Source organism: Epargyreus clarus, unplaced genomic scaffold, assembly GCF_041222505.1.
Source record: "Epargyreus clarus isolate Ecla_fem2 unplaced genomic scaffold, WU_Ecla_fem_2.2 ptg000001l, whole genome shotgun sequence".
In the NCBI taxonomy this organism is placed as follows: Eukaryota; Metazoa; Arthropoda; class Insecta; order Lepidoptera; family Hesperiidae; genus Epargyreus; species Epargyreus clarus.
Window position 1 is genome coordinate 12,304,553 of NW_027332209.1, and position 17,697 is coordinate 12,322,249.

The 17,697-nt window shown below is 34.5% G+C and overlaps 1 protein-coding gene across 1 annotated transcript in view; it reads left to right on the forward strand.

Moving 5' to 3' along the window:
• The window catches only part of LOC140750682 (pancreatic lipase-related protein 3), a 58,366-nt gene extending 40,669 nt beyond the window's left edge, over positions 1 to 17,697 (forward strand). The window contains exons 2-6 of the mRNA XM_073084409.1: positions 11,646 to 11,804; positions 13,922 to 14,296; positions 15,396 to 15,638; positions 15,966 to 16,088; positions 17,307 to 17,697. Of these exons, the coding sequence (XP_072940510.1) occupies positions 11,646 to 11,804; positions 13,922 to 14,296; positions 15,396 to 15,638; positions 15,966 to 16,088; positions 17,307 to 17,467 (1,061 nt within the window). The 3' untranslated portion in view covers positions 17,468 to 17,697. The remainder of the gene's footprint in view (positions 1 to 11,645; positions 11,805 to 13,921; positions 14,297 to 15,395; positions 15,639 to 15,965; positions 16,089 to 17,306) is intronic.

The window sequence follows — 17,697 nt, forward strand, 5'->3', positions numbered from 1 at the left end:
CAACATTAGTAGAGCTATGCACATCTAAAATCAAACAAAGTTTTCCCCTCCTATGCTGCCTTTACAATATGGCTTGGGAAATATTACAAAATAGGAAGTACAATTTTTGTTTCTTTTTTTTTAAATTAGTTTAATAAAATATTTAAACAAAATTGTTAACTATTTCAATTAGACGTGTCCAAAGATATTTAACTATATAGATTTGATTTAGTGTCATTCATTACTTGTTACCAATTTATAATGAAGATATGTAATATCATGAAAATGTATAATATGATAAAACTTATTGTATGAACATCTTGACATCGACGAGACACGTTTTTACAATTTATATACCTACCTGCTATTTGGACGATAAACATTTTTTTCTTCACGATTCACAACGTTTTTCTATTGGTAAACGAATAAATGTTCTAATTAACCTTTATTATCAAAAGAGCAATAAGAGCTAATAAAAATGCAATCAAATATAATGATAACTTTCCAAATTAGAAATTTTGGAATTAACTATTATCTTACCTTAATGGTTTTTATAATTTGCGTCTTACCTGGAATTTGGGGTACCAATTGTGGTACTAATTTTTGCTTGCGACTGTACATACTTACAGTGTGTTTGTTGATCACCAGTTTTATTTACACTCCATTATATAATATTATCTAGTACGGAGGGGTCAAAGTATCTAGTTATACTTAATCAATTTTTATCAAACCATATTGTACTTTTTACCACGCTTTAACTTGACCTGTATTTATGTATGTAACGGAATCTTTGAACTCGATTTTTACCCACTTTGAACGGTCCGATTAATTTATAATTTTGGTCGACATTTTGTCGATTTTAATAATTTTTATCCCATTCTCCATTCTCATATCATCAGGATCATCAGGAATCGGGATTACCGATTTTCTTTGTGCGAATTTAATGTGGTTTTTAGTTTTTAAACTATAATTATACGTATTAACTCTGATATGTATTTTAAATGTATAAAGTGTTCAATTAAATCGATTGAGCAGTATTCATGTCAGTTCAGAACAAACAAAAATAAAAAAAATGTTTTGTCATTAAACAACTCATTAAACAGCCCATTCTACTCATTACCCTCCACGTTACACTTGACTATTTTATAATAATAGTGACGATTTAAAAGTAATGTTTATTTTGAAAAATGGTTAAATAATTTATATGACTAACAATCCGTTACATTGTGAATAATACGAGTATATTAAAACTTAAATGTTAATATTGTAAAATATTGTTCTGTAAAATATTACATTTAAAAATACTTATAAGAATAAAAATGTATAAAAAACAAGGCGAACGGACTAAACAAACATAATAAAGTCCATTTGTACTAGTTGACATTAAATTTATTTAAAAAATATGTTTTTACCTTTTGTCTTCTGACTCTGGCACACGTAACTACAATGGCGGCCCACTCATACAACTTGCTGTTATAAAGTTGTCGAGCAATCAAGTGTAATCTTGGAAAATAGTGATTAACTATGATTATTTAGTATAATTGATGAAACGTGATAACCTAGTGGCATTTTAGCTGACCGCGTTTATAATCGGTTCGATTCTCGCTTATCGAAATATTTTATATTTTTTATAAGAGTTACGCGTTGCAATTTAGTCGTAAGGGTCTAAAGCATTTGCAGCCAACTTGGCGTACAATTTAATGCATATTTGGGCCACAGTGATCTTACTTATTAACTTCAATAAGTGGACAGTAAGCTAGTTTGGTACACCAAAGTAATAATAATAATAATATACTTTAGTGTACCCATAAACAGAATCAAAACACATGGAAAATTGATAATTAACCGACTTCAAAAAGGAGGTGGTTATCAATTCGGCCGGTATCTTTTTTTTTTTTATGTATGTACACGAATTACTCCGCCGTTAGTGGACCGATTTTAATAATTCTTTTTTTATTATGTAGGGACGAGCTGGAAATTGGTCCCATTTAAATATGGTTAGGATCCATCGATGGGTTCTGGAAAAAATGAGGGGAACTCCTCCACCCATGTAAATATAACAGCCATAACTTCGCCGTTTATGAACCTATTTTAATGCCTTTAATTTCGTGTGTGGACAATTGCTACAAGTTGGTCCCATTTAAATATGATGATATGATATGATGAGGATCAGAGTGGGTTCTGGAGACAAAACATGTAACTCCTCAACCGATGGGAATAATATATATATATGTATATAAAATATGTGAAAATATAAACGAGGCATGAAAAAAATGTTCGTAAAGTACTCTCTAATCTATTCGAGTCGTGCGTGCATATTATAGATGGCGTTATGCGCATAACTATTTTCCACTGAATTACCTATATTACTTTATTGATTTTCCTTGTTGAGTGATATTTAATTTAATTTGTTTTGTTCGATACGATTAAAATTGCAACTTTAAATGAAATATTATTATTACAAATTTTAATTTTAATTTTAAATTTCATAAATTTGGGATAACAAAAGTAGTGATAGCCTAGTAGTTAGAAGCTCGGCCTCTCGACCGAGAAGTCCGAGGTTCAAATCCCAGGTATGCACCTCTGATTTTCTTAATTTATGTGCGTATTATAAATTAATTGCTTGCTTGCACTTGCTTTAACGGCGAATGAAAGCCGGCACACCTGAGAAACATATAAACAAATCTCAAAGGTATGTGAATTATGAAGTCTACCAATACGCACTTGGCCAGCGCGGTATAGACTACAGCCTAGCCCTTCTCACTCTGAGAGGAGACCTGTGCCCAGCTGTGGACTAATTATGGGTTTATGATGATGATGATGTAATTGTTGTATATTTGGAGAGAGAAGGAAAATGGATCTAATATTGGCGAAATTTAGGTAATATTCACCACTTTATATTCTAAAAATGCATATACCTACTATTGAAGCTACTTCCTACTATGATAAAAAATACTAAAAATAAAAATAAATACCTGGTACGGAACCCTCCGTGTGCGAGTTCGACTCGCACTTGGCCAATTATTTATAATAATTATCTAACTTATTTTTTTCAATTTCTTGGTACCAATGTTCCGTTTAGTTTTAGTTTTTTTACAAATTTCTTTAACAGGGTTTGTATGATTTTGCGTTATTGCGGAATGGTAGAAATCGTCACGTAAGGAAAAATCGTTATATCCTCTCCACGTATTTCTTCCTTAATATACAATAAAGTTTTATTATTTTAGTTATACGGTCACGATACAAGTAAAACCGTGGAACACGAAAATGCTAAATAAATGATACGGTGAAATCTGTTATTTGTGTAATACCATATTTTTTAAAAACCACCACTTGCTATGTCAATGTTAACAGCTATAAACAATGGTGCGACGCGTTCAAGATGTAATTTTATGGCATTTTTATAATGACTGTTTCTGTACACACGCAATACCATATTTATTATATGTTAGATGCTTCTATGAAATCGAAATTAATTCTACTTTGTGTGAAAAAACTTTAGTTACAGTAAAGATATAATACATTGTAATACCGGTGAGATAACACCTTAAAGGTGGTAGAATCCTCTCCATACTTGGACACCAGCTGCTCTACCGCCACACCTATTTCTGCCTCATAACAGCAGTGTAAAGCGCTGCTGTGTTCTCGTTTGAAGGGTGCGGTAACTAGGGATTATAGATGTCCACGGGCGGTAGTAGCCACTTACCATCAGGTGGACTATATGCTCGTCTGCTACTCTTATATAATCACCTTTGTAAATCAATAAGTCTGAAACCAATGTGACTTTTCCCTTCTATCCTGAGAGTAGACCCATGCCCAGTAGTAATACACTTCTAGTTGACTGTAGATGATTATGAAACCATATTCTTAAGGGTTATCACTTATTCGTAGTCAAATAAATATTAATTGCTTCATAAACCCTGTAAGACCCTTCCTAATGAATTCACCCTTAAATTACCGTTATTACCCTTGAACCATTAAATATTCTCTCGGTCGTATATCATAAATAAGGATGTTATCCTGTAGGAAGTCTCTTGGATCCTAGTTTATCACTATCATTATTTTCTTAGATACGGATGAGAAAATATTATATGGAGATAATTTCACACAAAACAAAAATTTCTGCCTTTTAACAAAAATATGAAGCGCTGCTGGGTGCTCCCTCCTTCGCACCCTTCAAACAACATATGAAGGTGGTAGAATCCTCTGTGGTTCGACTCCAACGGCACCACCGCCACACCTATTTCTGCCTCATAACAGCAGTGTTACGCGCGTATGTTGTTTGAAGGGTGTGTTAAGGGAGACATATCTTAACGAAGCATTTTTGATTATTGTCCAGGGTTAACGGCGACATACATATGAGAGGACCATTTCCGTCCTCAGGAGTGGGAACTCCGCTGTGATCGACTACATATAGAATCCGTTCTATGTAGATCACAGATACGCACGGGCGGCAGTGAATACTGACTACGAGGTAATTAATATACTAGTTTGGTAATTTCAACTTTATTGATTTTATGTTTATTTTGCATGTTTTAAACTTAGCATTTAATATTCTGATCCTAAGGATAAAGCAGACGTGCTACCTGATGGAAAGCAGTCAACGTCGCCTATGGACATTTGCAACCCCAGAGGAGTTGCCAATGCATCGCCGGCTTTGAATGAGGGCTCTTTTTGTACATTTTTTGAAGAGCCCCACGTCATAGCGCTCTGGGAATACGCGGGAGGATGTTCATTCCATTTTCTACATGTGTTATTGTTAAGGCAGATCGTAATTGTTTAATGATAACCCATTAGTCTAGTCACTGGTATTAACCTGGAAGTGATGTGTGCTAATTTACCAACATCCGCTTAAATTACCACAAATTGGAATCACAACCTGTTAAGCTAATGGCGATAATTTACTTGTGAGTGGTTATAATGTGTAATTCGGAAATAATTATTTTGTATCTCGTATTTTCCAAGTTATTCAGTTCAGTCTGCTCCAGCCCAGCAGTCAGTCAGAAGCGAGTCAGTGCTCAAAGTAAAAGATAAACTGAACAAAAGAAAAACTGTAAAATTGAGATTGGTAAATTGTATTTTATTTAATCCTATTCCAATTATTTGTAGAAATACCAATTTTTAATAGTAAAAATGAACTCTATAACCCTAAGGACTAAAAGTACAAAGAAAGTACAAAATTACTTAGAATAAAATTCCTTAGAAGATTTTGTAAGGCAAGGTAGGCTTTACCGCTTTTTAACCAATTTCTGTTTCTTCCTACGGTAACATAATTAAACATACTTAGCGATAATATAATAGTTGGTAAAAACCTAAGAAATATACCGTTCCTATAAAATATCCTGTAAATTCGAACCAGCCAAGGGTACAAGAACTATTTTTTTTATAATTATACCTAAACGATGAGGCAGTCGGGCTACCTGATGAAAAGAAGTCACCGTCGCCTATGGACATTCGCAACACCAGAGGAGTCGCCAATGCATCGCCGGCTTTGGAGGAGAGCTCTTTTTACACCTTTTTTGAAGAGCCCCATGTCATAGCGCTCCGGGAATACCTCAGAAGGAAGTTCATTCCACATCTTGTACGGCCGTGGCAAGAACGTCCGTGCAAACCGAACCGTGGAGGACCGCCACGAGTCCAGTTGGTGTGGATGGAACTTCATCCTTCGGCGAGTGGTTCGATGGAGGAATGGTGACGTAGGCACCAGGTCAAATAGTTCCTCGGAACACTCACCTAAACATTTGAGTCTTATGTAAAGGCCAGACCCGCTATCACTAAAAAGCAACATACATTTGTAAAACTTCATCATCATCATCAGCAACCCATTATTGTCCCACTGCTGGGCACGGGTCTCCTCTCACAAATAGAAGGATAAGGCCATAGTCCACCGCGCCGTTCAAGTGCGTGTTGATAGACTTCACATACCTATGCGATTTTTTTTTATAAATCTCTCAGGTATGCAGGTTTCCTCACGACATTTTCCTTCACAATTTTAGCAAGTGATAATTAATTTCTAAGACGCACATACATTCGAAAAATCAGAGGTGCCTGGGATTTGAACCTCGGACTCCTCGATCGAGAGGCCGAGTTTCTTAACCACTAGGCTATCACTGTTTAATTTGTAAAACTTAGCTGGGAAATATACTGCAAAATGATACACATAAACCTACGTTAATATACATATACATTGCGTAAATCATCATCATCATCATCATCATCATCATCATCATCATCAACCCATTACTGTCCCACTGCTGGGCACGGGTCTCCTCTCAGAATGAGAAGGATCAGGCCATAGTCCACCGCGCTGGCCAAGTGCGTATTAGTAGACTTCACATACCTTTAAGATTTTTTATTTTTATTTTTTATTATAAATCTCTCAGGTATGCAGGTTTCCTCACGATGTTTTCCTTCGCCGTTTAAGCAAGTGATAATTAATTTCTAATACGCACATAAATTTGAAAATCAGAGGTGCGTGCCTGGGATTTGAACCTCGGACCCCTCGATCGAGAGGCCGTGTTCCTTAACCACTAGGCTATCACTGCAATACATTGCGTAAAACCAGTAGTTAAATGACCAGCGAAAGCTCATAATAACCCATCTCTTTGACACTTATACTAGTACAATACCCGCAATATCCGCAGAGACCCATTGTTGATACGATCTCATTGAATAGGAATGCCCTAGCGGAACAAAGTATTACGCTTCATGAAAGATATAAATCAACAGTAATGAAGAGCTGTTGAATAGACGATGGACCTAAGCAATATTGGACATATTATTGGTAAACAGAAAATAGAAGCAAAAGTTGTTTGCTACTCTTGTACGTTATCTTATATATAAAATTGAAAATTCTCGTGTCACAATGTTAGTTACCGTACTCCTCCGAAAGGACTTTAGCGATTTTCACCAAATTTTATATGCATATTCAGTAGGTCTGAGAATCGGCTACTATCTATTTTTCATATCCCTAAGTGGTGAGGGTTGTTCACCCTTAACAATTTTTTATTTATATGGCAACACAACGTTTGTCCGGTCAGCTAGTATTTTTATAATATAGAAGTAGCAGTTTTCAGACATCTGTATCAACCCCAGATAGAATTAGATATTCCCACCTAAGGTCTGCGACAGATGCGCCGCTACCCCTGAGGACTAAGCTGGAACGCCTCGGAAAAGTATGTCACCCTTACCGCACCCATCAAATCAGAACATAGCAGCGCTTAACACTACTGTTATGGGGCAGAAATATAATGATTGTACTAGTGTCAGAAAGAGTATCATGGTCTATTAATAATTCGCCAAGTACGAGTCGAACTCGCACATGGAGGCTTCCGTACCATCAAATGTTCATTATTTTTTACTTTTTATTATTTTCAACAATACTTAGTTATATGACATAACAATAGATGGCGTTGCGGTGATGATGAATGGTACTTATAATAAAATTAACATAACTATATTAAAATATGTTGTATGGTTCTTATTTGTATTTATTATAATACCAGTTATAGTAGTGAGCGGATTGTAAAAATGTTAACCGTCTTCCTTATACAGTTTAACAGTTAGATCGAAAAATGCCGAAAAATTCCGGTTTGTTGTATGGAGACCCCCTTTAATATTCAACTTTATTTTATTTCTAGTATTTGTTGTTATAGCGGCTGCGGTTATGCATCCTCTGTAAAAAAATCATGTGTCTATCTATTACGGTTCCGGAGATAGAGCCCTGTGACAGACGGACAGACGGACAGACAGCGAAGTCTTAGTAATACGGTTCCGTGTTTACCCTTTGGGTACGGACCCCTAAAACAATGCTACATTATTTTAAAGGAGGTTGTTTATTAAGCAGTGTAAACTTAAAAACTTCTAATGCAATGTATAATTCAAGATAATTTCAGTCAAATGCTATATTATACATTGAAACTATTACAAAATTATACTGAGTTAATACTAGTTACTACTAGTTCTTAGTACGTTAATACTAGTTCTTAGTACTACTTAGACCTTTATTGTGTTATGTTTGTCAGTAATTATTTTTAGAGTTTTACACAGGTATAGTTGCCTATGGCCTATGTTAAACACCGGAGCCCAAAAAGATAACGGTGTCGCGTTAAATCGCTGCAGGTAGCTTTCGAAACACAGCTAAATCTTCGATTTCCTAAGCTAAAAACATGTTTGCTAGTGCCCTAAGGATAGTGCCTTTTTCTTTAGCTAATTTGAGGTTAGATTTAGAAAGAGAAACGAGAACTAGTTAAAATATAGGTATGTGTGTAGTTTCAGTGGTCTCGTTAGTTTGTGAAACAAGAATTATTGTACATCACAGTATTATGATCAACTGGGCAAACGTCTGTTATAAAATGTAAATTGAAATGATATGTAAGTTTATCTAGTTTTCTTCTAAGCAAAATCTTTTTGAACACTTTGTTGTTTCACTGTAACAACACTTTTATTTCTGCTATAGCGCCAAAGATTAGTTTGATTTGCATGTACAAAATTTCATAAATATTTATTTATTAATTTATTTATTCAACAAAATCCACAGCTACTTAAATGATATATATATATATATATAATACTTTTCATGTTCAACTAATTAGCCAATTACGGATTTACATTACGGACTATAACATTATATTGCACTGCAACACTAAGTATAATCTGGCCTTTTGTGAGCATAAGTAATATTATAAGGTTTTGTGTGTGTGTGTGTGTGTGTGTGTGTGTGTGTGTGTTTGTGTGTGTGTGTGTGTGTGTGTGTGTGTGCGTGTGTATGTGCGTATGTGAATGTGCATATTTTTTATTTTTAACATAATAGTATAAGTAATATCACATAATACATTAGTAAATACCAAGAATAAAATATACCATAATTTGTTTCATACATATTGATTGTTTATATAAATTATATATTATATATAATAACAAAATATAAAGTATAATAGATATATTTATAATATATTATATTTATTTGTGACACGACTTACCCGTCTCTTTTTAATTATTCTCATCTACTACGTATTTTAGTAGCAAAATAGCATGCAGTCCACCTGATGGTCAGTGGATGCCATGAATATCCGTAATTAATCCTCGATAAGACTAGATTCCTGTCTGAAGTTGACTACGGATGTCTTGACTAAGGAACGCTTCGAATAAGTATGACTCCCTTACCCCCTATAAAATGGACCACAGCAGCACTTTTCATTTTACTCACTTTCTTCAATTTTAGAAAAAAGTAGTTAACATAAAGTAGTTAACGGTTAAATAATTTACGTTTCAACAAAAGTCATGTGTATATCGGATATGGACTTTATAAGATTACTAGCTGACCCGGCAAACTTTGTACCGCCTCAAAATCTACTTATCAAATATATTTCATTTAAAATATTGCCTATGTTACTCGTAGATAATGTAGCTTTCGAATGGTGAAAGATTTTTTAAAAACGGGCCAGTAGGTACTTTTTGAGCCTATTCATTACAACAAAAAAAAAAAAGGTTTCCTCTTTATAATATTAGTGTAGATATCCTGAATAAACAGACATACAAAATATTGGAAAAGTTTTATACTACACAATTAAGTACAATTTAAGTGCCGTTTCTTATGTCTAAATAACAGCTATGTTGTATATTAAAGTGTATAGGGTACTTATAACAAAATCATAAAAGTATTTGTCTGTCTGTTTGTTTGTTCCGGAAAATCTCCGAAATGGCTGGACAGATTTTAATGGCAATTTCACTGGCAGTTTCAATGTTATAAGAACGAACTTAAACAACTTTTCCGAGTATTTTAGGAAAATGATTAGGGTTCCGCACATAAATATAAAACCCATAAAATCTCCAAAGTATTAACACTTTTTAACGCAGGTAAACATTAAGCAGCAGGTATTTAAGCAGGTAAACAGCTTGTCGTACATATAGGCCTTAATATGAGCTCTAATTTAATTTTATTGTTATTTTTATTAATTTACATATATAAGTAATTAACTTGTTTCTATTGTACGAAACATGTGTATCCTACCCACGTGACATTCGATAGTGGTACCCATTACCCCAAATCCCACATAACTATCTGGGTATGTAATTAAACTGTTAGTTAGACAAGAATTATTACCGCAAAACTTGGAAATAGGTCGGCGTTTAGCTTACAGGAATTTTAGCGATTGAACTTACGTAAGTTTGACTTTGTAATACTTGTAAGTTCAATTTATAGGGTCCGGTACTTGTAGGTTCAAGATGTACATTCAATTCAAATACACCTCTGATTTTTCATCTTCTTATACAGGGTGAATCTCCATAAAGTGCACATATTGAAACAGGTAAAATTAAACCGCATTTTGTCGCCAAAAAAAAATATAAAAAAAATAAAAAAATTTTTTTTTGGGTTTTACGACCTTTTGAATTTTTTTTTGGGAATTGTGCACCTGAAGTAAATAAATCGCTATAACTTTTAAACTAAGAGGGTTATCAGGTTCAAACAAAAATAACAATGATTGCCAATGATAGGCCGTACTGATCCATGAAAAAAAAAAACAAAAAAAAATCATCTTCCCAGGAAAAAAATGTCAGATTAGTGCAAAAAAGCACTTTTTTTAGGTAAAATTTTCAGTAATCATCAATTTCCTCAAAATAATCTAGGCATTTTATTTTTTTATTATTGTTTAATGCAATTCTACGTCGTATTAGCTTTCAAACACTAAAAAAACCACGCCTCTAACTCAAGTATAAAGTTTCCTACGAGCGCTTAAACAAAGGCAGTTTTTAAGGGTGTTGGTAATAAATAACGTTTTTAATACAAACTAGTGTTTTTTTTTTAATTATTAAAGATTTATTTTATTACAGTTTTATCACTTTAATATCGTCAAAATAATATAAATAATAATATATATATAAATAATAATAATAAATATAAAATTCTCGTGTCACAATGTTAGTTACCGTACTCCTCCGAAACGGCTTTACCGGTTTTCGCCAAATATTATATGCATATTCAGTAGGTCTGAGAATCGGCTACTATCTATTTTTCATACCCCTAAGTGATAAGGGTTGTTCACCCTTAACATTTTTTTATTTATATGGCAACACAACGTATGCCGGGTCAGCTAGTTTTTTATAACATTGAAGTAACAAACGACTGGTTACTGCTGTGGATATTTGTAATCAACCTCAGATACGATTAGAGTGCTACATGAGATCGGCTACAGATACGTTGCTACACCTGAGGACTAAGTTAGAACGCCTCGGATAAGTATGTCTTTCTTACCACACCCTTCAAACCAGAACACAGCAGCGGTTAACGTTTCTGTTATTAGGCAAAAATAGATGTATTGGTGGTGCCGCCGGAGTCTAACCACAGAGGGTTTTGGTACCTTCCAACTATGAATACTGTTTCGTTTGCTATATCTAAATCTTATATCTTGGACGACCCGCGTGGTGGTGCGGCCACCATACCGGTCTGACGCGCAAAGGGTCCCGGGTTCGATCCCCGGCCAGACAGATATCTAAATGATTAATTTAGATTTCTGTTTCTGGGTCTGGATGTTTGTGTATTTGTCTATGTGTGTGTCCATGGCACCCACGACACAGGGAATCCTAGTGTGGGGCTGTGAGTCTAGAAAGCGTTTATATAAGAACGTTTATCATAAGGTTCACTACGGCTACATCTTTGATTTCAGTTCGACAAATAGATCTGATTTATTTCTACGAGATAACACTCTGGATTGGTGCATGCGAAGCTGCAGTCACCAGACAAGAGCCGGGCAAGTTCAGCGTCAGCTCCATACTGGACATGCTGCCAGGCATACAGCCTCTCGTTGCCGCTGGGTCTAATAGATGTAAGTAATTAGGGAGTTTTTTACAAATTAAGAGAAGATACCATTTTTTTTCGTGGGGAAACCTTCAAATGTTACCCGGTGCAGTGGGAGCGACACAGGGTTATAAGAAACTCACATTTGCCACAACGTACAAATTGAGTCAATTAAAATTAAAATTAAATAATATCTTACATTATATATATATACATTAGAAAACTGATACATTAAATTATTATTTATATTAGACAATTTATCATAAATATAAGAGATTGTTCATTGGATAAATTCTTCTAGTACATAAAAGCATTTGTCAACTAGCCAACTACGTTAACTGACAATCTGCCACCGAAACGCAAATGAGTTCACGATAGGTATGGCGAAATGTCTTTTTGCCCTTTTAACATAAACATAAATAATAGGGCGGAAACAGAAATACACGTGCTAGAACCACAGAGAGTTCTATCACCTTCAAGATCGTTACAGTATATAGCCAAATTATCGTTACTGAAGTCATATTTTGCAGCGAACCAAATGAACAAAGTTAGTCATACACCATAAACCCTTTGTGGCAAGAATTCCCGACGATAAGAGCAAACGTTAGCCGGAAAGCAAGGCACGATCCTGCCTAATTGTAATGAGTTTTACTAATCTGCTCGGGAACTTGGTTTAACTAAGTTGTAAAGGAAATTCGTATTGCAGAATATGATGATAAAGTTATGCTAAACCAACTTTTTACTAGAAATGTGCATGCTAGCGAATTAAGATCGATGCCATAGACATACGAGTACATGTAACTTTTGAGCCAGATTTGAAGTTTATTAGGTGAAGGCGACACGGAATTACGGAATTAATATTTTTTTCGGTGAAAATAAGGATTGTCATTGTCTTTGAAGATTTTTTTCATTCCTTTCTTATGCTAAAATGGGGTTAAAAGTTAGCTGGCATTCACACCTGAGCTTCCTCCTGAGGTATTCCCGGAGCACTATGACATGGGACTCTTTAAAAAAGATGCAAAAAGAGCTCTCCTTCAAAGCCGGCGATGTGTTTGCGAAATGGTGTTGCAAATGTCTAATAAGCAACGTTGATTACTTCCTATCAGGTAGCATGTCTGCTTTATCGTTAAATCCTAACTATAAAAACAATTTTTTCTATCGAAACGCAGAATCGCTTCAGGCTACAAATGGGTGTGACGGTGCCTTTTAGAACATGTTGAAAGAAATCAAGAATATTACTTTTTCATAATATCTAATTCACATTTACGACAGCATGTTGAAGTGAACAATAATGCAGGAATGGAAAAGTTTATGCCAGAATTTGTACGATACCCGATTTCAATTTCCGCTCGGATCGTGATAATGGAAACTCGGGTATAAAATTTCAGTACCAATTGCGATTCATTGTTTCATGCTAAATTGATTTTGAAAACAGCAAAGGGCTTTTTTGTCTACTTTTTCTTAAATTGCTTAATTCATTTTTAATTTATATCAGTAGCCCAAGGCCGACCTTTGATGATGTGAGTTTCAAATCGTGGTCATGTCCCATGGACACGTATATATATAACATTAAAGGCCCAATTTCAACCACTTTCAATCACAACCCTGCAGAAATGTAAAAACAAAGCCACGAATATTTCCGTTGTAGTCCAAAAATGTCTTAAATCTCATTGAATATGGTGGGTCTTTGTCTTCAAATGCCTTTGTCTTCTCTATGAGCACTCAAGGCATTCTTAGGAAGAAATTCCCATTAAAACACTCAAAATAACTCTGTTTAAAAACACAGAAAATACAAAGGCGTGTTTAAAGGACTTATTTCATGGAGTCAGATTTTTTATTCAGAATGTATTTACCCTATTTATGATATCATATCATAACAATGAAAATTTCTTATATTTAAATATTGTAAGTGTTATTTGTTTATAAACTGCGTTAATTCAGTTGATTAAGTCTCACGTGCTTGCTATGTTTTTACAGCACTTACAGAAACTCTTACAATTTAAGCCAATGCTGTTTAAGCTGCAGGATGTGCCAAAGAGTGATACATTCATATATTCATACATACGCAAAACATAATACATTGGGATAAAAATAACCGAAAAAATTTAGTTAACGTGTCTAGATTGATTAACTCTATTTTTTCAGGCGAATCATTGAAAAGTTTCTTCGGATTAACATACGAGCAGATGCAAGAGAAAAATCAGATAGACTGGACCCAGAAACTAGATATAGATTTAATAACAAAGAACGAAAACATCAAATACAACCTAACAGCTACTAAGCGCTTAAAGAGGATAATGCTTCAAGCGAAGAGATTAGTAATCCTCATTCACGGGTTTATGGAAAGTTCTGACGGTTGGATGGTGCAGGGAGTTGCACCGGAATTATTAAAGCAGCCGGATTTAAAATTATTCGCTCTGGATGGAAGGAGGATAATAAACTTGGAATACTTCAGATCGTCGACGTATGCTAAGTTTATGGGCGAAAAGCTTGGAGCGTTCTTGAGTGAAATGATAAAAGGTAAGCTGTATATTTGTTGTTATTTATTTATATAGTCAAATTGAAACTTGGATTGTACGTGGTTTTTGTTTAATTTTTTTTGATAAAGGACAATGCCCATGAAAGTATGGACCGCCGTCCAGAGTTGCATCAAATTGAAACTTGTTGAGGACGATGTATAATTAAGCAAATACTACCACCAATAATTATTTTTAGATCAGCACCCGGGTTCTGAAGTTATTTACCGAAATGTTACATAACCTCAAAATCGAAAATATCCGACGATAGATTGATGGTCAGTTTTAACTGATAGTAGGTACCTATAATGTAGTTCGATTAACATATTCCATTTACTTTTAAAAGTAGTAGGTAAAAAAACCTAAAATAATCCTAAAAACCTAAAATAATGAATTCCGAGAATAAAATACCGCCATTTTAATTTTTAAGAACAACAATCAACATTTCGTCTTATTTTATCTTAAATGGAACCCCCTTGTTCAAAGAAACTATTCTGATCGACAAACAATATAAAAAAATCAAAAAATAATTTTAATATTACTTTCATTTTGATACATGAGAAAAATCATAAGTCAAAACACTAATAGATCTTATTGAATTCCGAGTATAAAATTCCGCCATTTTAATTTTTAAGATCAACAATCAACATTTCGACTTATTTTATCTTAAATGGAATCCCCTGTTCAAAGAAACTATTCTGATCGACAAATTATGTATAAAAATCAAAAAATAATTTTAATATTACTTTCATTTTGACGCATGAGAAAAATCAGTACCAAGAATGGGCATTCTCCTTTGACTAAACTAAGATATTAATGTAATAGACATTGATGACAATGATTTAAATCAATTTAAAGAAATAACTTCAGCTTCTTCACAGGCGGATTTGAATGTCACTGCTGCCTATGTGGTCATTGAATATGGATAATTAAATGTAAATAGATATGAGTTTTGCCACAAGCCTAATATATCACATACATCACACGATAATACTAATTCTGCTGTTATAAAACGAACATGAATTAACAATTGTTCTTACTTAAATTGACTTAAAGCGGTTCGCTTGGCTTTCCAAATATCGATAAAGATTGTTTTTCCTTAGGTGGTCTTGACCCGTCAAAAATAAGTCTAATCGGGCATAGTCTCGGTACTCATATAGCAGGGGTGGCTGGTAAAAGCATCAAACGAACCACGGGGAAACTGATCGGACGCATCACTGCCCTGGACCCAGCAGGACCGTGCTTCACCAACGTAACCTTGGACAAGCGATTGGATCGCACTGATGCTGAATATGTGGACGTTGTTCATACGAATGCTGGTGTATTGGGACTGAAAGAGCCTGTAGGTAAACGTAAATCGAATTTTATTTTTTAATTGTTTTTGTTTCATGCAGCGCAAGTTTTAAAAATTGCTGCATAAGCGAAAATCATTTAATATTTCCTAAAAAAAATATTTATCTATTAACGAGGTCATAATATAATAATTAGAATTCAAATAAGTATGATATAAATAGTTCCACTCCGTTCCGTCTTATTTCAAAGCGTCCCATGCCATCTCATTTAATTTAATTATTTAGTATTATTTAAAAATCAATATTTGTAACCCTGCTGCACTAATTCGAAACCGTTAAAGCTTTTAATGAAGTTTTTACTTCGTGTGTTCTTGAATTCAGGTCACAAAGACTTCTACCCTAATGGCGGGTCGTCTCAACCTGGATGTATTCTATCTACATGTGATCATACCAGAGCCTGGCAAATATATGTGGAATCTATAGCTTTTCCAAACCATTTTCCGGGTAAGTTGTGTATTAAAGTAAGATTTCATGAAATTGTTAGATTAAATAGTGCAAGGCCTAGAAAGAAATACTAAATTCAAGTCGTCGTATAAAAATAGTATATTATGGATGTTTAGAGAATACGTTTACGAAAGAAGCAAAGAAGTAAAGAATGAAAGAAAGAACGAAGAAAGAAAAGAAAGAAACAATCAAAGAAAACATTGAATCGAATAAAATAGTGGCCGTACAGCCATTGGTAAAGATTCCGTTGGATATTCGAGGTATTACTATTGAATGAATTGAATTTGAATTCCGACAAGCCACCTGACCTGAAAAGCGCAGAATAGATTCTATAGTAACTGTATCTCTTTGTATCCGAGGTCAAGATTCTTACTACATCGCTGCACCAGTGAATTAAGTAAATGAGAAATTGCTAGCTTTCTTGGCACATTGTATTTGTAATAGAATGTAATTCATTTTAATAAATCTAAGTTACTTATATTTCATAATGGTATAATTATGAGTAAGTAATTAGACGTCGTAGAGAGCAGTTATAAGAAAGTAGACAAAAAATAATTGGATAATGGGTCTGATGGTGGTAGAACACTCTGTGGTTCGACTCCGGCGGCACCACCGCCACACCTATTTCTACCTAATAACAGCAGTGTTAGGCGCTGCTGTGTTCCGGTTTGAAGGGTGTGGTAAGGGAGACAGAATTTTCCGAGGCGTTCCAGCTTAGTCCTCAGGGGTAGCGGCGCATCTGTGGCCGACCTGAGGTAGGACTATCTTATTCTATGTGGGGTTGATTACAGATGTCCATGGGCGGCAGTAGCCACTTACCATCAGGTGGACTGCATGCTCGTCTGCTACTTCTATATTATATAAAAAAAAAATAAAAAATAATCCGTAATATGTACCTTTATGATTCCGTGTTTTATATGGTACAGAAATAGGAACAAATGTAAGTATAATATCTATTGAATTCCACCTGATGACATTTTTATGGAATTGCAGTAGCGTAGACTTGTCTGTCACAGACACGTAATAAATAGACAATTGAAATAAAAAATAATTGAAAATTTGGTGATACGGAATCCTCCGTGTGCGAGTTCGACTCGCACTTAGCCAAATATTCTGTTATACGGCAGAACCATGAAGGGTTCTATGATCCAATGACAATTTTGTTTATCCAAAATTTACCATCATCAAATTCATCTCCTAACTAAATTATCATTTCAGCCCGCAAATGTGGAAATTGGACGATGTTTCGAGACGGTCTATGTTTGAAGAACGAGGTGGCTTACATCAGTATGAAGTCAGTCAGCGGTAGTCCTGGCACCTACTTCCTTTCTACTGGTTCTTACAGCCCTTACGGCTTAGGACCCGCTGGGAGTGGGTGAACAAAAATATAGTTATTTTAACAATTTCTTGTGTTTAATTATGTTTTTTAAAATACAAGTAGTCTTAATTTAATAAACAAATAAATAAAATTCCATTGATACTCAAATATCAAGATTGAAAAGTGTACACGTAGCCTTGGTCATATATGAACTTGTTTTATAGATCGGTTTAAAAAGCTTACTCTAATAAATTCAACATTTAGAAATAACAATCAGAACAGTTAAGTAGA